The sequence below is a fragment of the Onychomys torridus genome, chromosome 1 (assembly GCF_903995425.1).
Source record: "Onychomys torridus chromosome 1, mOncTor1.1, whole genome shotgun sequence".
Taxonomy (NCBI): domain Eukaryota; kingdom Metazoa; phylum Chordata; class Mammalia; order Rodentia; family Cricetidae; genus Onychomys; species Onychomys torridus.
In genome coordinates this window covers 75,831,577-75,859,159 of record NC_050443.1, presented here as the reverse complement: position 1 = coordinate 75,859,159, position 27,583 = coordinate 75,831,577, and the positions used below count along the sequence as shown (strand labels likewise).

Below are 27,583 nucleotides of genomic sequence, written 5' to 3'. Positions count from 1 at the left end.
CACTGGGTTTCTGTGAGGTTTAAGTGTACAATGAAATTACCTTAGTAAGAAGTTCTGATACAGTGAGTAAACAGTAATTATTGCTACTACTGCAGAAGGAGAAGCTGGGTCAGATATACTAGTGACTTGTTCCGGGTCACTGGGGTGGGTTGATCGCCTGGAATGTTTCCACTAAAAATCATGGTCCGAAAGCCTTTTCACTGGAACACACTGTTCCTTACTATGTCCCACACATGAATCTTGATCCCACAGGGCTTCCCAGAAGTGCTCCCCCCAACCCCACCCAAAGATGGATAGCTGGCAATGTCAATGCCCCTAATGCATTCTTGGCAGCATGGAATGGGATACTGCAGAGCACCATGGGTCCTTCCGAACCCTGCTCTGAGCTCACACTGACAGGAAATGGCGGTGAAGACACAGGTAGACCACAGCCAGCATGTAGTGTACAGGATGGAGGAAGCATGAGCTGGAGTCAGGCACATGATGTACAGGATGGAGGCCTTCTCCATTCAAAGGCAGACACAGAGGACTCACAACATGGACGACGCGTCAACCCTACCTTTGGTGGCTCCTTTGCCTTTCCTGTCAGGGTTCTCTAAGCCAGTGCCCCCCGAGGGATACAGGGAGACGTCCGTTGGCACAGGCCAACTGCTGGCTGTGTCCTCCGTGATCTCATACATCTGCCCCTCCATCGGCTGCAGGTGCCAGTTTAGGCCAAACAGGTGCATGGCTGTGGTGAGCAATGAAAAAAGTCATCCTTTTCTGCTGGAGGTGGAAATGGAACTCCTAATCCACAAGGGAAGGGGGTCTGGGGTGGGGAACACAGACCCAAAGCTCACTTCAACAACAGCCCCCGGAGAGAGATTTCTTCAAGTGCCAGGCCCTGCAAGGGGACTCGGGGCACAGTGATGACCAAGGTTGAGGCCCCGCCCTCGAGGGGCTCACAGTCTGGTGACGCTGGGAATGGGTCAGAGAAGTCAGAGTTTTAGGAGGTCTTGACCTTTTGCTTCAAAAGAGAAATGACAATCTAGAGGAGAGAGCTGTGATTGGTATCACAAAGGATTGTTTCCTTAATAGAAAAATAACACCCCCCAATAAATAAAATTTAACAATGCAGTAGAAAAATGGGCGCAGGATATGGACAGGATGGGACAGAAGAGGAAATGCCAGGGGCTCTCTATCACATGAAAAGGCTCCTAACATCGCTCACTGTGAAAGACATCTAAGTTAAACACTGAAATATTGTCTTTCACATATGCTTTGGCAAAGACGAAAAGGACCGAAAATACTATGTTGGCAGAGGGTGGGAAGCAAGCACCCGCACACTTTGCTGGTGCGAGCACGAATTGGTATGTGATAAAAGCCATAAAATGTAAAATACATTCACCCTTTACCCTGGGAGTTCAAGGTCCCAATTCTAGAAACTTCTACTCTGGATATACTCACACATCTAATAAATTATGTATATACAAGGTTACTCATTACAGCATAATTTTAATAGCAAAATTTTGTAAACTGGTCCATTGGTAAGAGGTTAGGTAGGGTTTATCCACACGACATAATAGCAGAGATCACAAACAGACTGAGAAAGCTTTTTATGTGTTTTATTTTTTCCAGAAGAAAAACCATTACCTGCAGAAGAATGTGTTTGACACACTGCTTTTGCCTTTAAATTGTACAGAGTATCTAGAAGGACATGAAAGACTGTCGTAACACCAGGTGATCCCTGAGAGGAAATAGGATGCTGTAGGGAGTGGTGGTGGTGGTGGGGGGAGCTGTTCTGCACATGTTCATTTTGTACCATGGGCACGTTTTCCTGATTTAAAAATATTTTTCCCCAGTAGCAAGCTACCAAATTGTCTGCTGCAGCAATCTAGAAGAGGTGCTAAGACACCCAAGAACGAACACTGGAATATCCAATGCTTGAGAAGGCTGTGAAAGTTGGTTCCTAAAAGATTTGTAATCTAGTTTGTGGCAGTTTCACTCTGGGAATCCAGACGGAGCTGTTGACATGGGCATGGCGGTGCACATCTGTAACCCCAGCAGTGGGGAGGCCGAGGAGGCAGACTGTGAGGGGAAGATCCGTAGAGATGGGGAGTCAGTCTACTCCATTTGGTGAGACCCTCTCACAAACCAAAAATAAGGGCCACGAAGAGATTCCACTAGTAAAAGCATTTGTTACACAAGCCTGAAGACCTGAGTTCAATCCCCGCAAGTTGCCAAAAGCTGGTGTCTGGAGTATGCATAGTGGTAAAGACAACAAAAGAAATCCTGCCTCAACAAAGTGGAAGGAGAGAACAAACCCCTGAAAATTGTGTTCTGATGTCCACTTGAGTGTTGTGGCATGCATGTTCCCACACTCACACATTACTACATTACACACAGACACACAGACACACACACAGACACACACACAGACACACACAGACACACACACAGACACACAGACACACACACACACACACACACAACCAAAACAAACAAAAAAAAAACATGCTACAAAATGGAACAAGACTTGAACCTTGTCAGTGGTCTGCCCTCAGCACTTTTAGGATGCTTACTCCACCTTTCACATACATAGCAAGCCTTCACCTCTGTGGACCCCACACCACGGTATATGCAATACCCCTTCATCTCACTGATGAAGCTATTTTTAAAGGTCCTCTGTGGCAGGCTCTGGAGTGTTAGTATCGACTCAGACAGCCAAAGCCCACAGTAAAACAGGGAAGACAGATGGGTTAGGAAGTCTGCTCAGAAGGTCAAGGCCCAGAGGAGGGGGTGACTGAGAAGAAGGACCATAGAAATGCAGGGAGGATATATAGAGACAGGAAGGTCCAGGGAATTTGACTAATTACCTACTATGTGGGTCTGGTAACTTATACACATTATGTCGAATTCTCATGGCAACCCCACTAGACCCAACTTTGAGAGGATAAACAAATATTAGGTTTTAATACAAATTAATTTAAGAAAAATCAGAAAGTTAGTTGAAACCATGATATCTATAAGACCATGACTGAGATGTTTTACTCTGTACCAGACACTGTGTTAAAACTAATCAGAGCAATGCATACTTTAGCTTTCATGCCAACCTGAAAAGGTGAACATTTATAGCCAGTTGTTACAGATGACTATGTGAAGGTAAGGGAGCAACTGGCAAGTACAGGGTTAAATGGACAAGAAGCAGAGTCTGGTCTAGAACCCACATCTGCCCAGACCTGAAAACTCTCACCATGAGTCTTTCTATGGAGCCCAGACTCCACCCACTTAACCGCTGCCTCTTATCAGCTCTGTTTCGCAATATAAGACACCCCTTCCTGGACATCTGACAGCCTCATGGGGCTTTTCGTCTGCAGGCTGAAACATAGGACTCTTCCACAGGATGCTGAGAAACAGACCCACGTGCTATTGATAAGTTCACGGATGGTGGATGTGAGGACCTACAACAGCCTTTAAGTCACAGAACACTGTAGAGGAACTTGGCACACACAACACATTCTTGTGACTCCGGGTCCATATTCAAATCATGTAGGGGACAGGCACTTGATTCAACCAGGAGGTTGCATTTTGGTGACAACAGGGAGAATGGTCTTTTGCTTTGGTTTCTATGATGTGGGACCAGAGTAAGCAAACTGGTTCTGAACACTAATTGCTGCTTCCTTGCTGCAGTAGTATTATCTGAGAAATGGGAAAATACATTCCATAGTGTTTTCAGTCCTGGAACAGTGGAGTACTGTGTCAGAGGGGTACTGTATCAGAGGTGTATACCATTCCAGTGGGTACTAGGCTAGTAGTATACCATGTCAGAGGAATACCACATCAGAGGGGCACTGTATCTGAGGTGTATACCGTGTCAGTGGGGTACTGCACAGTAGTGTACCATGTCAGAGGGCTTTCATGTCAATGGTGCAGTATGTAAGGGAGATACAATGTCAGAGGGGTATGTCAGTGGAGTACCATGTTGTAAGGGTACAATGACTTAGTGCACCATATCATCAGTGTGATACCATGTGGCAAGGAACTCTGTCAAGGGTTGCTAATTCCCGTGTTTCCCCAGGCATCGGTTTGTGCTGTTGATAATAACAGTGCCAGTGCCAGCAGCGGCTCCTACCAACTGAGCACCTTTTTAGCCAGGAGTACTGTGCCAGGTGCTTCGCCCTGCTTTCCACTTCTGAGTCATGGTGACAATAAGGGGACAGCTTGCCTGCAAGGAGGGAAACGTGGAATTAGCTCACATTTCTAGTTACCTCCCCACTGCTTTCATCTATATATTGGCAACTCCAAAGGTAATGGAGAACTTCCTTGAACTACACACAACTCAGATGTACACCATTAAATGAGCAGCACCTCTTCCCCCATTAGAGTCAATTATCTTATCTAAGAGTGCCAAGTGCTGTCTTGTTAAAAGGTCATGAGAATTAACTAATTCCAGAATGAATAGAATGCTCACAGCTCCAAGTAGAGAAACATTTTTGTTGTCAGAGTTTTCTCTTAATTTTAGGAAGATACAGAAGCAAGCCTTTTCTTAAAAAAGGAGGCAGGGTTTGGGTGGGTGGGAGGGCAGAGTCTCAGAGATGAATCTGGTTCCCAAGTCCAGGGTCACAGGGGAAGTTAGTAAGACAGTCTCTAGTGGGAGAAGGGAGCTGGAAGTATATGGGGTGGGGTGCTGACATCTTATCCTCTCTGTTCTGCCTCCCTGGTAGTAACAGAGGCCCACACAGCTGTGAGGGTGACAGGTAGTCTCTGGGGCCTGTGGAAGAGACCCCTATGAAAGCAAAGCTCCATTCAAAACCACTTGTGACTGATTCCCCAGAGACTGGGCCACCCTGAAATAACAATGGAGGACAGTGATAGGGAAACGGCCTTGGACATCATGATGGAGCTGAGAAATACCTTGCTGATTCTTCACTACTAACCTACTAGGCAAGAGGCACCCACTGGTGTATAGCAGCAAGTCTGTTACAGGGGTAACCAGCCACTTTCTCATTGGGATTCAGGCCCATAGACAGGAGGGAATTTAATCTGGCACTGTAAACCTCATAAGGAGCCCGAGGCTAGGAGAGCATAGGCCTTAGTTGGGAAAGTGCTGCTGTTATTTTGCTAAATGGACATGATGTGTCTGTCAAATTGCCTTCTGCATAAATATATCTGTCCCATAGATTAGTGCTGTTGGCGGTGTTGGTCAGAGACACTTCTTTAAGCAGCACATAGAGTAACTGGCCAGAATGCTGAGACTATGTGCCTGTTGGAACTGCTCAGCCATCGTGAGACATCCTTTTTTTTTTTTGGAAATTTCTTTTTTTTAAAAATTACATTTGTGTTTTAATTTTACACATCAGCCATGGGTTCCCCTGTCCTCCCCCTCCCGTCCCCACCCCCACCTCCCCCCCAACCCCTCCCCTCTATTCCCATCTCCTCCAGGACCAAGAAACCCCTGGGGATTCATTTAAACCTGGTGGATTCAGTACAGACAGGTCCAGTCCCCTCCTTCCAGGCTGAGCAAAGTGTCCCTGTGTAAGCCCAAGGTTCCAAACAGCCAGCTCATGCACTGCCTGGGTCCCACTACCTGGGTGCCTCCCAAACAGTTCAAGCTATTCAATTGTCTCACTTATCCAGAGGGCCTGATCCAGCTGGGGGCTCCACAGCCTTTGGTTCATAATTCATGTGCTTCCATTCGTTTGGCTATTTGCCCCTGTGCTTTTTGCAATCTTGCTCTCAACAATTCACGCTCTTACAGTCCCTCCTCTTTCTCAACAGTTGGACACCTGGAGCTCCACCTGGGGCCTGGCTGAGGATCTCTGCATCCACTTCCTTCAGTTATTGGATGAGAGTTCCAGCACGACCATTAGGGTGTTTGGCCATCTGATCACCAGACTAGGTCAGATCAGGCTTTCTCTCAATATAACACCAGTAGCACAGACACTGAGAGAAACAATCAATCAATGGGACCTGTTGAAATTGAGAAGCTTTTGTAGAGCAAAGGGCATGGTCAACAAGACAAAGCGACAGCCTACATAGTGGGAAAAGGTCTTCACCATCCATGACACATCTTTATCGCCCTCTCCCAGGCTCAGAAGACAAGAACACTAGGGCAGAAGGATTGTGTCGAACATTGTAGAATGCTGCCTTCTGCTCACGGCATGACCTTTGTACTCTTCAAATCACGGCTGCTGCTAGGATTATCTGCACAAGGTGGAGCCTATCAACATCCAATCATGGAGCAGGGAGGGTCTTCTGAGGCTCCATCCATCCCTGAAGATCTATAGGCAATTAATGGCTGCTGGTGAAGACAGACATTTTCTGTCGTGGTGTAGCCAGTGGTAAGATGTTCATGCTTCTGTAAGTCACCTTTCACCCATCTATAGGCAAACCTAATGAAACTGTTTGTGTCACAGATTTTTAAAAAAGGACATGAAAGTCACAGGGGAGCTAGAAGGAAAAGGAAGGTGAACAGTGGGAGGGCGCAATAGAGAGCAATGGAGAGTATGATCAAAATGCAGTATATGCATGCATGAAAGGGTTGTAAGGAAGCCCACTGTCATGCATGATTAGTGTATGCTAATAAAAGCCACTGGAATCATTGGAAGGTGAGAATTACAAACATGGGATTTGAGGAGGCAGAGGCCAGCAAGCAATAGCATCTTTAAACCAAAATGAAGAGGACCTTTATCAGCCTACCATCAGGGGGCCCAAATAGAAGTCATACTAATAAGCCTTCAGTTCTATCACTGTCCTGTCTGGCAGGGAATGGACAAGGGGAATAGGGAGGAAGAGAAATAGTCTGCCTTGCTGGGCTCTCTCTGACAGATGGACACAGACACACAGACACAGACAAAGACACAGACACACAGACACAGACACACACACACACACACACACACACACACACACACACACACACACACACCACACAGGCACATACCACACACACACACACACACACCACACAGGTACACACACCACACACACACAGTCAGGAATTCGGTCTTCAGAATCCAGAAGCTGTAGCCACCACCTGATCCCTGACAGTCATTCCAGTCACAATAGTATCATTTGAAAAGTGTGCTCCATGGCCAACAGCTTGTGCATGTCACTCAGCCTCAGGCTCATGTAGAAGGTGGATTGGGAAACATCAGTGAAGAATGTATATATTGGTGTTGAAACGGAAGCTGAACTAAGGGGACCTTTGAATCACTGCAAAGGGTTATGGTGAGCTACCTACCAAGCTCTTCCCCTTTCTACACTTTCCTTTCAGTTGAAGATACAGGCGACATAGAGCTACCCACAAAGTAAAGGGTGCAATGAGTGTTGGAGGCTGGGCCTAATGGGGCCACTAAATGATGGGGTCTCTGCCCCACAGTAACACTCCTTTGAAGCTGTATAAAGCAGTGAATGCAGTTGGCCAGATGTTCTGAAAGTAACAACTGTAGATTAAAAATAATAATAAAAGAAGCCAAGAAATATAAATGATCATCCCCAGCCGCCAAGGATGGACCAAACCATTCAAACAACATTATTATTATATCGTATGATGTTATTATATCATAATTATTATATTCTTTACTCTCTGAAGGATGAAGAGTAACCACCCACCAAAAGGCATTGCAGGATTATGTAAATTACACCCTGCACTGTGTATTATAACTAAGGTGCAGATCCCTGCTCAAGTATACTGAGAGTGACCTAGATAAGAAACTTGGTTTCCCATTAGACAGCTTGTAATTCAATGAAAAGGTGACAAGATGCTTGAAGAGTTCAGAGAGAGGCTGTGGGGAAGTAGCAGGGTGTACAGGATCACCTACATTGAAATGTTAATGATTTCTAAAAGCCATGAGCCAGGGTGGGAAAGTTCAATCGCTCCAGCTCTGGTCCATCTGATCCTGGGGCTGACATTTTCCTGTCACCTTTTCCTGCCCAGTGAGACATGAGCGATGGCTCAGAAAGTGCAAGCTTTGTCCTGACATTTGGGGGGAAAAAGACTCCATTGATGTTCAGACACATGGAAGGCACCCTAGTACCCACCCCAGAAGAGGCAATTAACGTCACCAAGCCAGTGGAGGACCAGGCAGGGAAAAGGGGGTGTGCAACTCCATGCAGGAATGCCACTTGCATTGGTTCTGCAGCAGCATTTGTCCAGGGAGCGAGTAGAGGTAGTTGTAACTGCAGTAACTCTTGGTCCAAGTAGCATTTACAAAATATCTATATATTTATTTTTGTCTATATGGATATTTTGTTTGCATGTGCCTCTGTGAATCACTTGCATGCCTGGTGCCTTCAGAGGCCAGGACAGGGCATCAGATGCCCTGGAACTGGGGTTACAGATGGTTGTGAGCTGTCACGTGGGTGCTGGGAATCTAACCTCAGTCCTCTGGAAGAACAGCCAGTGCTCTTAACCTCTGAGCCATCTTTCCAGGTCCGTCAAGTGACACTTTTGTTTAGAAAGTGGGAACCAACCTGGACACATGGCTGGCTACCTGCTTTTCTGTTTTCATACACACATTTGGGATTTTTTGTTTGTTTAAACCTAGTCACGGCTATGAAATTGAGGTCACTAGGGTGTTCTGACTTGTGGTCTTCTAAGGAGGGAAAAATGACAATATAAATATAAATCAAGGTGCCCTGAAAAGGCCACAGTCATGCTGGAGGTTCTGCAGATCAACGGAATAGATTGTTTGAGGGGAGTTGGAATGCTGCAGATCTAGAGCCAAAATTACCCTGGGCTGCCTCCAGTCTCCTTAATATTCATTTGTTACTAGCTGCTGGGAGCGATTTACTCTCGTTTTAACATCAGGTAAACTTTGGAACGTAGTAGTATAATCAGACCACTGGCGTCCACCAACACCAAAGCTAAGCTATCAGGAGCATCTGAGACCTGTAGGGAATGACCCTGTTTTGCTGTAACTACCTGGTGTCCCCACAAAGTATCTGGCAAATGCATTGATTAAGGACTTCCTTTAGTTTGTGGTGACTATAAAGACTTCCTTAAACTGTGTCCAGAGTAGAACATGTCACTAGAGTCACTGAATCTGTATTCCCAGGTCATGGTCTCCGTATTTGGCTCAGGATAAACTACTTCTTAATGGTGTTTTACATCAACACCAATGATGACAGAAAAGGCTAGACCATACAACAAGAACGGCAGCTTTTCACCTCTCAGCCCACATTACTGCTTCTCCTATAAAGCTACCACACTTGAAAGTTCTGACCAAGAACACAGTGACACAGAGATGCGTGTGGCAGTGTAATGGAGAGGGACCAGAAGTGGCCTGGACACCTGACACAGGAGACTGGCTAGAGTACAGCCACTGCACACATGACAACAGGGATCACAAACATCAATGACAGCCCACAACGAAGAAGGCATTTGAGATGTAGTGTTGGGGTGGGGCGCAGGGTGGAAAAATGCAGGGTTTTGTTTTTTTGGTCGTACTTCTGTATACACATATAAAAATCAACAAGAGCCAGGCATGGTGGCACACGCCTTTAATCCCAGCACTTGGGAGGCAGGCAGGTGGATCTCTGTGAGTTCGAGGCCGGCCTGGTCTATAGAGCGAATTTCAGGACAGCTAGGGCTGCTACACAGAGAAACCCTGTCTCGAAAAACAACAACAACAACAACAACAACAAACAAAAACCAGCCACAAAGAAATAGATTAAAAGGACACCTTGCTTTGAATCAGGGTACGAGGCTTGTAGATATATTTTCTTCTCTAGTTTCCAAGAGCCTGTTAGCACTATTCTACATATGAGAGGAAGTTCTAATAAATCTCCAGCAAGGCAGGATCGCTCTGAGGGTGATGGTGCAGAGGGAAGAGGCCCTACCACACAGCAGGTGTCAGACCCCAGACCCCAGAACAAGAGTTAGACTGGGTTCACAGGTGAACGGAGGCTCTGTGACTCCCAAAGACACGCAAGTACGTGATGGAGTGGCATCAGAATCTAGCTCTTTGTCGTTTCAAAGCCCAGGCTCTGAGTTAGCCTCCTCTAATGCATTACGATGGCTATAATTAAAACAGTAACAACAGAATAATGCAAATGTGTGCTGTAAGCACAGCTAGACTTGGTCTTTGGGGCACTTCAAGAGGAATCCTTTTTAATCCTGACTGTCATAATCAAAATCACATACGTGTCAGATTGTAGCCAAATGCAGGGTGGGGGCTGTCCAAAGCACAGAACATCGTTGTTTACTGACTTTGGGCAAAAGTCTTAGCCTCGCTCACCCTTGGCTTCCATCTCTTCAAAATGAAGCATGGGACATCCATCCCAAAGGATCAAAGAGATAACATGTGGCATTGTCACAGAGCGGTGCCGAGCACACACTAAGAGCTTGATAAATGGCAGCTGTCCTAATCACTGTCACTTGATATCTCGCTGTCCTTAGCTCCTGTACTTACCGAAAAATTAAGCCAGTTCTGTTGCATCCCCAGTTTTTCTTTCTTTCTCTGTATTCCTCATGACTTCCCTGCCACACCATCTGCGGGTCCCTGCTAGCTGCAGGGACTCTCTTGTTCCCAGGAGTTGACAGACTTTGGGCACCCAATGAGTTATTTGTCCAACAGATAAAACAGCTTTTAAGGGGAGAATCGCTATAAAGCAGGCTGACAGGATCCCACTGGTGGCTACGTGGGGCTAATTTTAAATCAAGTAAATATACTGCTTTCCCTCTGGTCTCTGGCTACAACGTGGCTGCAGCAATCAGGAGGATGGTTCCTCACTCACAGATGCACTGTTTCTGGACAATGGATTCTGGCATCATGGATCATTATTCTGCACTGTGTAGAACTGGGGAGAAGGGCCACTTATGTGTGGAAAACATGTGAGCCCATAGTCAATATGGATGCCCTTTTAACTGGAAGGAACAGAGAACCTTAAAAGGCAAACTGAAGATAAAAGGAAGCAGGATTTTAATTTGTAGAGAAATTCTTACTGCAACAATGGATGAAGAAAGCCTCCCTTCAGTCCCAAGCAGGCTCTCCCAAGACCTCTTCCATGCATTCCGAATGAAGGGGCTGACCTGTTCCCTCCAACCTTTCAAGCCGCCTCAGCCTCATCACCTGGCTTTTCCCTGTCAGTTGCCAACAATGCTGGTTCTACAGTGGGATGACCCAGCCTGGCCTCAGTGGTCAAAGACATATGGCTACCTCTCCAGTGTTGGTACTCCAGTTGTGGGGTGACTTCCTTTTCTGCAGCGGCAGTCTCCTTATCCCTAAGATGGCAGCACCAATACCTACCTTCAATGAGATGAAAGGTAGTGAGGTGGGCTTGGTGTGCGCCGCCACAGTGTGGTTCACCTCATCCTGTTTCTGTGGTGTATCGGAGGTGGTGATGAAAAGTAAAATAAGGACCTAGGACGACTTGCGGAGTTAAGAGGCCTGAGATTTTTGGTTGGGGATGGAGGAAGGTTGCTACCCTGAGTGTTATGCTTTGGAGACCTACTAGCCCCTTCAAAGAGCAGTTGAGGAGACTCAGCCTTGGTCAATGCATTGGGGGAGGGACCTGGGCAAGAACTGAAGCCACATCTTCAGACTACAGCTTCGAGCTCTTTCCATTTAAAGATCCGGTTCTGAAGGCACAAAGAAAATCAATCACATGTGAGAGCAGAGAGAGAGCAATCCTCAGACCTTGTTGTCTCGCCAGGCACCACTTCCCAGTTAGAAGGAGTCCAGCCCAGTGTCCATAGTATGGGCAGTAGGTCCCAGCCCAAGCCAAATGAGGAGAGACCTTCCCTGCCCTCAGGCCTAAGAAGCCTCCTTCCGGCCTCCCAGCATAGCACCAGAGATGTGAAGTGGGGTGGACAGGGACTTGTGAGGATCGTTATTAAAACAATCACAGCTCTCACTTAAGAACTGTTCTCCTGTGCGTGGTATAATGTTGGAGAAGTCACTTTTACCATGTCACTTAAACAACCCTTCAAGGTGGATACTGTTAGTAACCCAATTTATAGAGTAGGTATCTCCAAGCAGAGCTGGACAACAGATACTCATTCAGGTTTGTAGTTTTAAAGAAGCGGACCCCTAATTGTTTCCAATTGCACCATTTACTAATGTAGTGCTATGGCCACACACAGAGTCCTAGTGACTCTAGGTCCTCAGCTCTGTTTCCAAGGAAGCAGAGCCCAGGCGGCCCCCTCTCTTATTTAATCTCAAGTCGAACAAAAGTCGCTTCCTAAGACCACTGCTGCGGGAACAAGCAGTCAGAGAGTGACCCTACAGAGCGGACATGCTGAAGCCTGCTGAGGGTCTGTCTGCACCTTATGGTCAAGGCTTTACTAATGACCTTGGGATCAGAGAAACCCAGGAACAGCAGGCCTATTCACACTACCCAGCTGGGGGCAGCCAGCATTGCCTTCTGGGCAGCAATCCCCTCAGCAGTCAAGCCTGGGAAACTGCTTGTCATTTCCTCAGGGGGTGAGACATAGATTCTTCTCTGCAGCTCTTGCATCCAAGCTGCAACATTGATCACAAGTCTTCCTACAGCATGGCTGCATGCAGTGACTGCCTGTTACCATAATTCCACCCTTCTTCACCTTCAGAAGAGATCCAATGTAGTTGAATTTTAAACGTTTTAGTTTGGCTAGTCCCGGTGGCGAGAGAGAAGATACCTGTTGCTGTGTTGCACGTCTATACCCCCTAGATGATATGCTATGGGTGGGCCCCCAGGACAAAGCTTCCATGTCCTGAACCATGCGACTTATCCTTTGCTTTCTCTATGATCAAAGTCAGTTAGGAAGTGGTCCCCACTGTCCCTCAAGTGGAGTTTGAATTTGGGTATGTATTCTTAGTAGAGGGCTTTCCTTCCTGGAACATTTGCTTTGGACAGGAATGAGGACAGACAACTTACCTTTATCAACTTGTGGGCTTTATTTTGGGGGGGAATGTTCGCTGGGAAAAGCTCACAGGACAGCCTTTGATTTCCCCTCTTACCATGGGACTCTCCAGGCTCCTGCCCTAAGGCATTCCCCACTCTTTGGGATCATTGTGGTTTTTTCCCTTCCTGTCCCCAACTCTGCATATGACAGATATGAGGTCCTGTTGTTCTCTGTACACACAGACCCCTCTGTTCGGATCAGTCTTTGATTAGGCAATTTGAGGGAAGTACAGGCATCATGAGGATGATGGTATGAACCATAGCTACTGGCTCCAATCAGAAGCTATCCCATGTCCAGTGCTGTGTCAGTGTCTAGATAGAGTAAATTCCAGGCCAATCTGGGCTACCTGAGCCCCTGTCTCAAAGTGCAAAAAATAAAAATGAATGCATAAATAAAAGTAATCCATCCTCACCAAGTCCCCTGAGGCATGTAGTAGTATTACCTACCTTAACAAGATAAGGACACTGAGTCTCAAAGAGGTTCAGCAACTTGACTAACCTTTCCACTTAGTACAAGGTATAGATTAATTTAAATCTGAGCTGGGAATAGACTCACTATACCCTATCACTTCCTGATTAAATATAGAACCCTGCAAATGGCAGACATGGTGGAGAAATGGGTCGGTCCTTTCGTTTTATGAACCTGCTGAATTACTCAACTTTCCTGGCAATATTGCTTTGAGAGAACAGGCACTCAGGGTAAGATCTCATCACAAACAGACTCGATTTTAGAGGACATTTCAGTGTGTGTTAATTATCATGTCTAATTAACTCCATTCCTTCTTTCTGCATGGAAGTCTTGCTTTGTGTGGATTCCATGTCCCTCAACACGCCTGTTCAGCCAACATCTGTGCTTTTAATCTTTGCCTGGAATGTCTACTACCTTATCAACTTTTAGACAATTTCCCTTTTATAAGGCTTACTTCCAATATTGCCTCTTCCCTGGAGGACTTTTTCCAGGCAAATGGGACCTCTGCCCTGGCCTTTACCCATTGTCTCACACCTCTCCCTGGTGGTGTCCAGATGGTGTCCATCTGTGTTTCCTTCCCTGCTTAGTGCCCAGCCAGGATTGTGCTCAGTGGAGTAGAGTTGTAGACAGAGCCAGGCCCCCAGCTCTGGCCTTTACTAGTTGGGCGATAGTGGGTGAGCCACTTGACTACTTTGGCCCTTCGTTATTCTCCCCCATGTCAATCAAAACGATCTAAAACCATCCTTGCATTCTTGTACAAATTATATTTCATGAGGGTTCTTTAAAATTTATTGAAAATAGTCATTATTATCATATTGCTGAAATGAAAATACTCAAATATTCCAATTTGATACAGTCTATGTTTAGTAGACAGACTGCTGTAAAAATTTCTTTGTAAACCATCAGCAGGATATCAGCCTTAGGTTGTATATGCAACATTGATGGACTCAGTGGACCTTATTCCTTAGAGGGGAGTTAGGAGATACAAAAATGGCAAAGGGGAGTTTGTGGTTGTGAGGAAAAGAAAATGGCATTTACCCCCAAATTTTCATTAAAGACCTGCCCCCTTCTACGCTCTCCTCTTACCATTCTTGCTGCGTGTACAGCCGTGTGCAATTGTGTGTGCTTATACGGAGACACACACTGACTGAGACATGGAGAAAGGATCAGGGCCTCAGTGCAGCATTCTATGGATGGTTTGATGGATGACACTTGGGACAGTGTGACAGGATGGGGACCACGGCACAATGGATGAGCCTGGCATTTGTTCTCCTGGCCACTGGAGGCTGTGAACAAAACCTAAATCTAGGCTCAAGGGCATCAGAAATCTAGCCACCTGCCAATCACCAACAGGAAAGACTTTCTTTAGAGTGTAATATACAGTGACAACCTACAAAACCTGCTGAAGCCTAGGGGGTGGCAGGACCGGAGCCCCGAGGTATCGCTGTTGAGCGAGTGGTGGCTTGTTCCCAAGGTCTCCCAATAGTTCCCAGCCCCCACCCCACCCTGTTTACTCAATTTAGAAGCCCCAGGGTTACAAAGCACAGCCATTTCAAAGCACCCTGCCTGGTACAGACAGATTCAAGCTGACTCGTTCACTAGGAAGGCAGTCAGTTCTTCTCTGTAGCAAGGAGTTCCTTCCACACACAGCTCAAGTGAGAGGAGAGAGCCCGAGTCCTTCCGTCCTCAGCCAAAAGCAGACACCAAGAGGGTAGAGTTCAGCCTGGACAAAGAACAGCAGCCTTCTCCCCACCCTTAGTCAGCTAGCTCAGAACCCGTTTCCCATTTGGAAACTGGAAGTGAAGATGACCTGACATCTCAACGTTAGTTGAGATTGTTGGGAAGATCAAATGCGAAAACCCAAGCATCATTTGGAGCTGAACCTCCAGGCAAGTGGCATATTCACAGATCATGAGAACTGCTATTGGCTGTTTTATCAGGTCCAACACCCCAAGGTGTCTGGGAGGGTCTTAGAGGAAAACTTCACATGGGAAGGCAAAAGCTCTGAGTGCACTGTGAGCTCAGTTGCAAGGCGTTGGGAATGTCCTCAGAAGTGGTCTACATAAAGGTAGGACACTGGGTTCTACAGCTCTCTAGATGAGTGATTGTCACAGCTGAATAAGTAATTTACCTACTTTTGCCTCAATGTCCACCTCTGGAGATGTTTTTGCTAACTGTACTTGGTGGAAGGAATGTTCCAGTAGGTTGATTGTCTGATAGGCCTCTCACAAGAGCCAGCCTTATGATGCATCTGCCTACTTAGCCTCTCTTCCAATGGGGTGGGCAACAGAATCCACCTGTATGCACCATGATTTCTATAGCTCTACACCCAGAACACTTAGTGCAATGGACATTGAGGCCCAGAGAGGTAAACACAGAAAAGAACATGTAAACATGACCTCCACATATGACTGCTGTTTCTATCTGCTGTCCTCTGCCTCTGTGTGGTTAATCATCCCTCCAAAAATTCATTGATATCTTCTCTCTCAATGTCGTTCTTGATTTGCAACTCTACCTCTTGTGGAAGTTTCAGCTGAACTTCCTGGCTAGAATGAATTCGTTTCTCCTGAGGAATCTCCCAGGAATGAGGTTCAAAGTCTATACCATAGTGTTAACAGTGTTAATATAACCTCATATTGCCAGGAGTTCCTTGCACATCTGGCTCTCTAGAAACCCCTAGGTAACTCAAAAGCATTAAGCAGCTTATCCAGCTTTGCCAATCACAGCCCAGGATGACACAGTGCAGCAGAAGGGTCAGTGTTGGCTCCTCACTGAGTGCGGGATGCTCCATCTACTAATCCCAAATTACTGAAAGCCCTGCATCCAAGATGTTCCTAGGGTGTAGAACCTGAGAAGGTTAAGCCTCTGGAGGACCCAGCTGCCTGACAGGGACACCTGAATGCACTCACAGTCTTCTGCGGGCCTTGGGCCAGGCTAGACCTTTTGCAGATGCTGTCTCATCAGAGACTCAAAACACCACTTAGATATCAATTAATAAATTACCAAAGAGGAAGCTGGGGAGATGACTTGGCAACATGCTTGCCTTGGAAGCAGAGGGATCAGAGTTTGATTCTGAGAACTCATCTTAAAGAAAAAAAAATCCAGGCATGGTTACCTTTTGTAATTCCAGCACTGGGGAGGTGGAGACAGGCAGAGCCTGCCAGGCTTGCTGGTTACTAGCCTAGCTAGGCTCTTTGATGAGTCCCAGGCCAGTGAGAAACAATATCTCAAGAAAAGATAGATGGCGTCTGAGGAACAACACCTAAGGTTCTGTCCTCCATGTGCCCATATACCCATACACTCATGCACACACCCCCAACACATGTGTACACACACACACACACACACAGAAAGAGAAGGAAGTCAAGACTGATTTTAAAAGCAGTGGCCTGAGCTGCAGGGAGACTGTATGGCTGTCCTTAGGACAAGGCTGTTACAGAGAGAAGGAAATAAAGAGTGGAAGAAAAAGTACTGTGCTTTTACAAACATGGCTCCCTTCTCCCCATCCTTCTCTGCTCCCAGTTGAGAAGACTGGCTGAATGCTGCTTCCTGCCCTTGTCCCAGGCTCCAGCACCCATGTGACTACCTGATTGAACTGACTTCACCTTTTACAGATACTACAAAATAAAAGAATGGCCATCAAGGAAACCAGTCCCTCCCACGTGAGTAGATTTAAATTATGTGACCACACAGTAATGAGCCTGGAATAAAAATAAGACTGAAGGAAAACCTCTTTCCAAGGACTCTGGAAATTTGTAAAACCACAGCCTTTCCACATTTGTTGGGTGAAGTTGCAGGAGCATCCTGAGATACAGCCATGGCCATCTCCTGCCCACTATTCTTGTGCCCCACCCCCCAGGGGGCTTGATTGTCCAGATTGCTGGTATTAAAGTGAATGCACTCATAAACTTGGGTCTGTCTTTCTTGGGACATTCCCAAACTCAGGAGCTGCTTGTGCCACAAATTCAATGTGTCCTGTCTGCCAGGGTGCCAGGAGACAGACTGTCCCTGCTAGTGGCTATTACAAGTTAGCACTGGGTGCCAGCAAGTCACTTTATCCCCAGAATGGCCTGTTAACTGTATTCACAGGCTGGGAGAAAAAGGCCCATCGAGGGCAGGATTCTTGAATAAAATTGCCCTGTAACCAGGAACAGACTAAGGCAGAGTCCGGCTGGTCCTACACAGCCATCTCTGGCCTTTGCTCTTCTCGTTCCACCCTCAACCCCATTCCAGCTGTAATTTTCCCCTCGTGTGATCTAGACTTTAAAAGCACAAAAGAACTCGGAGCCCTTCTTCTTCCCTCCTCATCCCTCCCACCCCTGTCTAGTGTCTGCTGGTTCTAGTCTCAGTGTTTTCCCAACTATCTTTCTTCCAAGGAACTTTGGCCAAACACATGCTGAACCTGGACACGAGCAGCGGTGGTGACAGCACGGCCTAATGGGGGACACTTTCTATCTCCATGGAGCTTGCAGTCCAGCAGTGGAGGCTGAGAGTCACCACCTAATGTCACAGTGATTTAGATTGTGACTGTGGACAGTGTTGCAGGCTACCAAAAGACATATAACTAAGTTGCTGGCTTAGTGCTAGAGGTATTCAAGGGCTTCCCTGAATAATGACATTTAAGTAGAGTTCTTTGGTGGGTTTTTCACTTGGGTTTGTTGAGGCAAGGTTTGGCTTTGCAGCTGAGGCTGCCTTCAAACCCACTGTTCTACATCAGTCTCCTGGCTGTGGGGGTTATAGTAGTGCACCCCCATACTTGGCTTGGGTGAGGGTCTTGAAAAGGAACACAGGGAGAGAATGAAGAACCCCCTCCGGAAATGAAGACCTGCTACCTTTTTCGGGTCACTTGTGACCCCCCCCCCACTTTCCACTGATCTCAGATGACCCAAGATCACACACAAAGTTCTATGCTTGCAGGGCAGTGAGAAGACTAGACACCTGAATAGGGCCTGGGATTCAGTCCTATCCCGCCGAATTGACCTGTCAACATCTGATGACCCAGGAATCCCATTCTGGAGGAAGAAAGAAGGAACCAGCGGTGGCAACGTGAAGGTGTCCACAGGAGTATTATATACAACAAACAAGGAGAGCAGTAACAGAGCTAATGAACTTGACAAGGAAGAGAGCTGGGCCACGCTGGAAAATATGTGCACACAAAGACTAGAAACCTGTACATTCATCCCGCTATGCTAAGGCTATGGCTGCTGCTCCTTAGGAAGGTCATGTGCAGCAGCACACTGACACACTCAGAGTCCCATCCTTGTAACTCATGTTTAAAAAAAGAAAAACATCCAGGCACGGTACACTTGTCACCCCAGCAGCAGGAAGGTGCAAACAGGCAGATCCCTGGGGCTTCCTGGTCAGCCAGCCTAGCCTATTGGGTGAGGTCCAGGCTGATGATAAACAAGACAAACAACAGACAGAGGGACAGACAGTGCCAGAGGAACTACACCTGAGGTACAGAGACAAGACACCACTGCTCCAGGAACTTGAAATACTAAAACATATCTTAATATTTTCTCAACACTTAAACGGGGTCAGAGCATTATTTTAGGTAATTGCTGATTTTGAAGTTAGTAGGTAAATGTATTCTTTACCACACTTCTCAAAAAGCAGTGCCTGAACTGAGAAGGGAAGAGGGGTTTCCAGAGGCTGAGAGTAAGAAAAGGGAGCTGATGATGAAGAGCAGAGGGAACTTTCTAGAAGGACGAAAAAGGTTCAATGCTTGGCTCACATTGGTGGTGACAGGTTTCCTGTGTGTTAGAACTCACAGAATGGTGTCTATGTGGCCATCAGATTGCAATAACTGATTTAAGAAGCAAGGGCAGGGGCCTCGTGTCTGAGTAGGTGTGAGGGTGAGGGAGACATTCTTGAGTGGCAGTGGTACCTCAGTGCTGGTGTCAGACTCTGAGGTTACAGTCAGAGCCCTGGACGTTGCTGTGGGAGGCTGATTTCATCCATCTGCCCTGGAATCCCCTTCTACCTGCTGTATGCCCTGTGAGGCTCATCTGTGTGGCTCCATGGGGCTCTGGCTGCTGACTGGGTTCCATAATCAAGAGATGGGAGGAAAGGAAGAGAGAGGGATTGAGACATGTACCGCTCCATCACCACCATCTGATACTGAGGACCAAAGCTCCCAAGAAGCATTCTGGACAGACCTTCTCCAGTCTCTGGTAAGCACTCCCTCTCTCCTCTCTTGCCCTGCCATGCCTGGAGAAGTAACAACATCCTGGTACCATTAGTTCATTGTCATTTTGCTCCTTGGCACATGGAACTCGCCTTTGCAATTAGCTTCTTTATTACATAATTCTCAAATTAAAAAGCAAATGAACAATCAAACACACAACTTAGTAAGCAAATAGAACAACCTACTGCTTGGTAGTTCTACTGCCAGAAAGATCACTCCCAAACTGTTCTATTGTGAGCAGCTCCTCAAACTGGAAGACTTTCTTTCATGCTGAGCTGAAACATGTTGAGTGAATCATAATTTCAGCCAGTCTCTTGTTTGTTCATTTTTATTCCTGCCTTATAAATTAAAAGCTGAGAGTGTGATGAAGACGAGCCTTGCCTGGATGGCAGGGCTAGTATCTGTGTGGGGATAACACAGACAAGATCATGGTCCTATAAAGACTGTGCACTTACTGCTCCTCTCACTCCAGATGCCTGTGCATGTGGGCAGAGGCTGAAGGAGGACACCAGATGTCCTCTCCTACCACTGTCCATCTTACTTCTTTGAGATCGAGTCTCTAGCCAAACATGGAGTTAGGCTGGCGGTCAGCGACCCTCAGAGGTCCTTCTTGACATTGGGCTTACAGACAAGTGCACAACTATGCCAGGACTTTTCTGTGGATGCTGGGGATCCAATTTCTAGTCCTCCTGCTTATACCCAATGGACCATCTCCCAAGCCTCTCCCATCTTTTTTACACCTCATGTCTGACTCTGTCCTCTGAACTCCGCAGAGTGAGTCTGCTTGCTCTCCAGGACAGCATTTCTGACATGCCAGTCTCTAGGCCTTCTTTTTGGGGAGCTGGAAAATATTTGTCTGTTGTCAAATATGATGTCAGTTGTAAAGAGCTGCTGTTAGTGATTCCTACAGAGCAGCAGGGGGCAATCAATCTTAGAGAAAAAGGCATTAATGCAGGATCCTGGACCCCCATCCCTTCCTCCCTGTGAAAGATCAGGTTCTATGGATTCTTTCCCTCATTCTTTGGGCTATAAAGCTAAACCCATGGCTTCCCTCCAAAAGACCTGATATGAGGTTGAAGACAAAAAGAGAAACAATGAGCCTAGCCACTCACTAATAACATCCAGGCTCAAAGTATAGCAGGTCTGTGCTCAAGAAACAAAGGACATCTAAGACCTGATGCTGCATGGAGGTGCCAGACTCTGATAAGGAACTAGGGAGGGTGCTACCATCACCCTAGCTTCCATGGCTAATGTTTTCCCTATTCTTCTCAAGTCCAACTCATTTGAGCCTGAATCCCAGGAAGTAAAACAAATATTTCTATCTATTGCCATGCTTTGGCCCATACCTTTCTAAGTTGACTACCTACAGCCGACTTAAGCATTCTGTAAGGTCCTTAATTCAAGAAAGCCTTTTTGAACACAGCCACCTTGTGCTGGGCTCTGGGCAAGCTAGTAGACTACAGGAGATGTGTACTGCAGCCTTCTTGGGACAGCATGTCTACTGTCTCTTCCTGTGGTATTGCCGCACACTGAAGGCCAGCCAGTTTATGAGGTGCTGTAGTGTGAATGAGAAAAGCCCCCCACAGATATTTGAAACACTTGCTCCCAGATGTTGGCGCTGTCTTGAAATGTTATGGATCTGTAAGAATTGGAGCCTTGTTAGAAGAAGTGAGTCACTGGGGATGAGCCTTGAGGTTTCATAGCCTGGCCCCACTGCCTGCGCACGTTCCGCTTTCTGATTACGTATAAAATGTAGCTGTCTGCCTCATGTTTTTGCCACCATACCTTCTGTGCCGTGATGGACTCTAGTCCTTCTTACATTATAAGCCCAAACCAAGCCTGCCTTCCTGGTTGCTTTTGTTAGGTACTCTGTCTGAGTGATGAGGAAAGTCATTAATAAATGGGTGAGGTGTCAGAGGTCTTCCAGGAGCCACATACTCTGCAAACACATTAAATGCCCAAGGGCACCTCTGCCGACACTTCCAGATGGCCTCAGGAACTGGATGACTCAGCCTCCAGCAGACTTGGCACTGCACTAATGTTCCACCAAGCACAGCTCTTTCAGAACTGCTTCTTGAAGAACAGCAATTAAGCTAGGCAACGTTCCCACTTATGAATTAAACTATCACCACTTGGTGCCAGAGTTTGTATAGTGTTTGCAACCCACACTCAGTTCCTGGTAGAGGTGAAAATATGACCTAGTTAATAAAAAGATCTGTCACTGCTTCTGAGCATGCAGAAATGTCCCACCCAGAGGTGGCTACAACTCCTGTTTGTGACACTATGCTGGTACGATTCCTATAGTCATGGAACTATGGACTGCAAGGAGCTGAATGAGATCATCTACATCCATCACATCCCAGGCTGAGAGAGTTGAAGTTCAAGGAGCAGGAATAATGGTCCTCCAAAGCCACCAGCAAGGGATGTCTCCTTGATCACAGGTCCTGTGCTTTTCACCATTGTGTCTCTTAGCCTAGCTACATCAGCTCTATTATTCCTTCTATGATGTAGAAGGAGAAACAAGATTCAGTGGGTTATACTACTGGAGGGCACCATGCTTTCCTAAAGATATTACAGTTAAAGCATCTCCACCCTTCAGGGTGGGCCTGGACTTGATGTGGAAGAGTCAGCATCCCAGGGTGCTCGGAGGCCTTCATCTAAATGGAAAGCCTTTCTCCACCTGATTCCATGGGCTCTCCTGCCTGACAGGCTCATGAAGCATCCTCAAGATCATAACCTGCTGCTCATCCACTGGCTTTTACACAGCTGTACAGAAGCAAGGGGAGCTGTCAGCCTCATGTGGATACAGCTAACTGTCAGTGAAGCAAACTCAACTTCTGTCCTAGTTAAAGAAGAGACACGGGGAGGGGGGCATTTTAGATGACAATTCCTTTTGTGGCTGCTCTCCTGGAACAGCCAGACATCCTACAAATGTGCACTGACAAGCGCCCTGTTTGCTTTCTCAGCTGCTCTAGTGAGTAATGCAGGCTAGAAAGCTGGCAGGCTATAGCAAAGAAAATTTGGTCCAGGTCTTCCCTCAAAAGATAAAGAGGAAGGTAGTCTCCCTTGTGACAATGACAGAAGCCACACCAGTATTCAACTTCCACTTATTCTCTCTTCACCGTGTGTGTGTGTGTGTGTGTGTGTGTGTGTGTGTGTGTGTGTGTGTGTGTGTAGGGCAGTGTAGGTACTCTATAAACTTTCTTCCTCAAAATTCATGGCAACCCTGTGATGTCACACTTGTGTCCCCACTTTACAGCTACAGAAACCAAAGCTGTAGAACTTGAAAGCCGTGGAGATGAGATCTTAAAGTCAGCGGCCTTATTTCAGAAGCCCGGCTCTCCAAGGGGGATCTGTCACTCATGCGAGCCATGCCCATTGTATGAACAATATGAAAATGCAAAGCTGAGGTTCTGGGAGATTTAGAAAGGTGTCTAAGCCAAGTGGTGGTGGTGCACACCTTTAATCCCAGCACTCAGGAGGCAGAGCCAGGCGGATCTTTGTGAGTCCAAGGCCAGCCTGGTCTACAGAGCGAGATCCAGGAAAGGCACCAAAACTACACAGAGAAACCCTGTCTCAAAAAACAAAAACAAAATCAAAAAAAGAAAGAAAGAAAGAAAGAAAGAAAGAAAGAAAGAAAGAAAGAAAGAAAGAAAGAGAGAGAAAGAAAGAAGGAAAGAAAGAAGGAAGGAAAGAAAGAAAGGAAGGAAGGAAGAAAGGAAGGAAGGAAGGAAGGAAGGAAGGAAGGAAGGAAGGAAGGAAGGAAGGAAGAAAGAAAAGGCGTCTAAGCCTACCCAGTCAATAAAGATCCAAGGTGGGGCCCAAAGTGAGGTCTTTCAGTTCGGCATCACCCATTTGAGCTAAGGACCTACAGCACCACACCTAAAGGCATGGTTTTGGAGACCTCAAATCTTGGGTGAATGGCAGCTATGTCATTTACTGCCTGTAGCTCCTGGAAAGTTGTCCCTTTGAGCTTTAGATCCCCATGAGAAAGTAATGCTGACTCCACAGAATCATTGGGAGGGCCCAGAAAGAAGAAGCATGTCCTGGATGTGGCCAATGCCAAGGCCACATTTGAGATTCACTTTTTTTTTAAATTAAGATTGGAAAGCTACAATATGAGGGGAAAGACTGAGCTCCAAAGATTTAAAGTATGTTTTCAAGTGTCAGAATCCCTATGGTTGGGGGAGTCACTTCCAAATGTTATCCACGTGACAGTATGTGAGTCATTTTAGCTTTGTGGGACCCAGGGTCCTATCTGCAAATAGGGTCCTAACCCACTGGGCTTAGGAAATTTCAATAGAAAAGTACAAGTGAGTTGTCTGAGCTAGAAAGAGGAAAACTAAGAACAATTGATCTTGTGAGTGACAGTGACCACGGGCATCCTTCCTAGTCTACATATAGTTTTGTTTTACTGAAAATGCTCTAAGCGTGATCAAAGTGCTAAGAATTATGCATCGTTTACATGACGGCACAGCATTACCCTCATACCACTCTCTCCATGTTGTTCTGAAGCAGATTTCTCTAGAAAAGGAAAGGTAAGGTAATCAATGGAGACCAGCAAGGATCTGAAAACAGGAAGAAGAGTCAAGTGGGGTGAACACATCGCACGGCAGCCTGTCCGAATGGGAGTCCTTTGGAGTAAAAAAGACCTACATTGGCCCCTTTGCAGATATCACACAGCTGTGAGAAGGTCTTCCGTGGGGGGGGAGGAATGCCCACCCCAACTAAATAAAGCTTGCTGGGGGAGGTGAATGGAGAGAGCCCAAAGGCATGTTTCCATGGAGTGTTAACTCCGATTTCTCTATTTTGTCATGAAAATACCAGTAAATATGTCTGAAACTTAAAGGTCACTGACTGCTCATTTTTCAGCACAGTTCCCAACTAAGAGGCTGAATGTCAAATAGATCTGTCAGGATCACCTCCTTGATATGGCTGCCCTGGGCAGATATTAGCAGAAGCAACATTCTTTCCCGCCCTCTGCCTCTGTCTCCTCTCTGCTGGCTAGGTGATGCAAGTCTTATCTGGAATTTGATAGGCTGTAGAAAATAATTATAAATGAAAAGGTTATTCATAATTTTTAAATGAGTTAATTAGTAAACCCAGTCAGACTCACTCATTGCAGTAATTAATAATTGATTATACTTGAAATTAAACACAATTTTTCATCAAAAATCTAATTAAATATCTGTGCTTTTTGCCTGTTGATTAGATCAGTTGGTCTGCTGGAAAAGAGTCTTTGTTAAGATATTTGTGCTTGGCTGAAACAATTAATTTGATTTTTAATAATTGATAGTTCCTTACAAGTTTGTCATTACAGCCTGCAATTATGGCCAAGCAAGATGCCCACATGCTCATTCTAGCCTTCATCAGTTGGAAGAGACCAGGTACCAAGGTTACCATGCTCAGCCCTTGAAAAAAGGGGTGGCTGGTCCCTACACATGCAGTGCATTCACCTGTACTGCTTAACTCAGCGTCACAGACATCCTTCTGGGAAATCAGTCTGAGGGTGAGCAGTCGCCATGTGGGAGAGCTGGTCTCTTGGGCTGTCTGATACTGAGGCCATGCTCTTCCCAGTCCCTTTCTGAGTCTGTCCAAATGACAAAGGGAATGCCTAGGCTTGCCTCTTTGGTGTCTTTCTTGGGTATGATTGCTGTAATCCAGCCATCTTAGCAAGGACATGTTATTTGTGGACTGACTACCTCTGATTGGAGTTGCAAATTCTCCTAAGCTTATCTTACATCTACCTCCTTTCTCCCCATGCCCACATTGTCATGAAGCCATAAGTTTTTCCTGACTAGTTATTTGTAGCCACTTCTTAATAGCTCTGCCATCAGTTCCTTCTTTATGTAATGAAAACCTAACTGGCCTATCATTGCTGATAGCTCTTCAATGGTTCTCTGATTGTCCACCCAATAATGTGCCTACCCTGTTTGCTCCAAGGTGATCATGACAGACATAACTAATCAATCCCAGAGGTTCTTTTACATTTCATCTGAATACAGCCTCAGGATCTTTCTCAATGTAGCTTTCCAGGGAGCAATAACAAATTATTGGTAGAAGACATATGAATTGTGCACCATCTTGTTTCAGAGCTATGCATTCTCTAAGCCTATATTCACAAGAAAAAAATAGACCGGACATAGGGGAGATATTAGAATATTCTCGGGACTGTCACCTTCCTGACTGATTTTAAGAAACTGAGGACCTGGTAGAGGAAATTTAACTTACAGTTTACAACAACATTTGAACTCCATCTATGTTCCAAATATTTTTTTCACTTCTAAAACAAGTGGTGGTTCATGTTCTATTAATTATTATTATTTTTTGTGATGGCATTGTAGTGCCTCTCAAGACAGGCTCACTTTGGACCCATGATGACAGCCTGCTAGAGATTTCTTCACAGGGGGAAGTACTCTGTCTTCCTTTGGTCTCTGCTGGTCAGTTATAATTCTACTTATTGGCATATACTGACAATCCCATTTGCTTCCAGAACTTGCTCTGAACTCCTTAACATGGGTTCAAGGCCTTCTTGGGCTAGCATCATCTACCTTCAACCTTGGAAAAGGCACCCAGTGCTAAGCCACTTTGGATGCCTTCCCTCAGAGGCTTATTATCATAGAGGTCACAGACTCCTCACTGAGCCCACTTCTTTTTAGATTAATTGCTTTCCCAGGAGAAGATCAAAGAGGGGAATCACAAGTAGGAAATCAAATTTTGCTAGAAATGTGTCCAAAGAACATCAAGGAGAAGCCATCTGCTGGAGCAGAGCCACAAGTCACAGAACTGAAGACTTTCTTACATACCCTTGGGTCAGGTAGGAACTCCTCCCCACACACATCACCTCCCATTCTGCCCCAAACCAGTGTGGCTATGGACCTCTGCTCTTCCCTCAGCCAGCTCTCCACTCACTGGGGCCTGATGCTTCTCATGCAGGATTTCCTTGGGTTCTGACTGTACTTGAACAATCATGGCAGTTTCTACAATACTGTCATACTACCCTGCCTGAAACTCACCTGGAGCTTTCCTGATCGTTTCCTTTCACCCTTAGGATCATCTCCCTATCTGCTCTTCAGTTAGGCTTCCTGACCCAAGCACAGAGGAGAGAGTGCCCTTGTGGCATTGGTCACAGACCACACCAGTGCAAGATTTCTTGGTACAACCTGTGTCCTATGACTATGATGCTTGTGCAGTGCCTTTGATGACCCCAGGTGCTTTGGTTGGGCCAAATGGGAGCCACGGGGAGCTGGGGAGTGGGGAGGACATGCTTACCCACGAAGTATGCGAGCAGGATGACCAGTGTAGCTGAGATGATGATGGCGCTCAGGGCTGCACACTTCCAGTTGCAGTACTTGGAGGGCTTCTTGAGGTTAAAGGCTGGTCGGGAGAAGGTGCTGCGGGGCAGGGGCCGGGGTGGGGGCGAGTACACGGTGCTAGATGTTAGAGGGTACCCCGGGGATGAGGTGCAGAAGAGCGGGGAGGTGCCTCCTGGCTTGAAGAGGAAATGCCTGTGGATGGAGAGAGGCGGGAAGGTGTCAGGGTCTGCCAGCTAACCAGGTCCCCGGGCCAACCTGCAGGATAGAGGCACGGAAGAAGGAGCATGCAGAGGAGCCTGGAGAAAGAGAGAGAGAAAGAATCACCACAGGGAAGATGACAGGGTCAGGAAAATCACGGACTGGACCACAGACAGAGCACAAGAAGACACGTTTCCACAGAGCACTAGTAGGACAGTGCTACCCTCAGAAATACCCACCCAAGGCAGGCGGCACTGCTCACTCAACAGAGGTTGCCCTGAAGTCCTTTTCCTGGGAACAGTAGAGCTGGGTGGGGGATGGGTCTGTTTTCTACAGTCATTACAATAGCTCAGGGAGTGTCTAATGTCCTGTCTGTCTCTTGGAGGCCACTGGTATTTAATTATTTTCCCATTGTTCTAATACCTGCGTTCAGGTACACCTTGGTAAGGCACTGGAAGCCCTTCTTTTTAAATGAGGCTTTGCTGGGGTAGAAGCCAAGGAGTCACTACTAAGTTCTGCCCATGAGTGGATGATGGCTGACAACAG

The 27,583-nt window shown here is 46.4% G+C and overlaps 1 protein-coding gene across 5 annotated transcripts in view; it reads right to left on the bottom strand.

Moving 5' to 3' along the window:
* Positions 1-27,583, bottom strand: part of Tenm4 (teneurin transmembrane protein 4) — a 761,032-nt gene that overhangs the window by 185,704 nt on the left and 547,745 nt on the right. For all 5 annotated transcript variants that reach the window (XM_036186680.1, XM_036186679.1, XM_036186681.1 and 2 more), the window contains 2 exons: positions 26,796-27,031; positions 560-730 (listed from right to left, as the gene is read on the bottom strand). In XM_036186680.1, the coding sequence (XP_036042573.1) occupies positions 560-730; positions 26,796-27,031 (407 nt within the window). The remainder of the gene's footprint in view (positions 1-559; positions 731-26,795; positions 27,032-27,583) is intronic.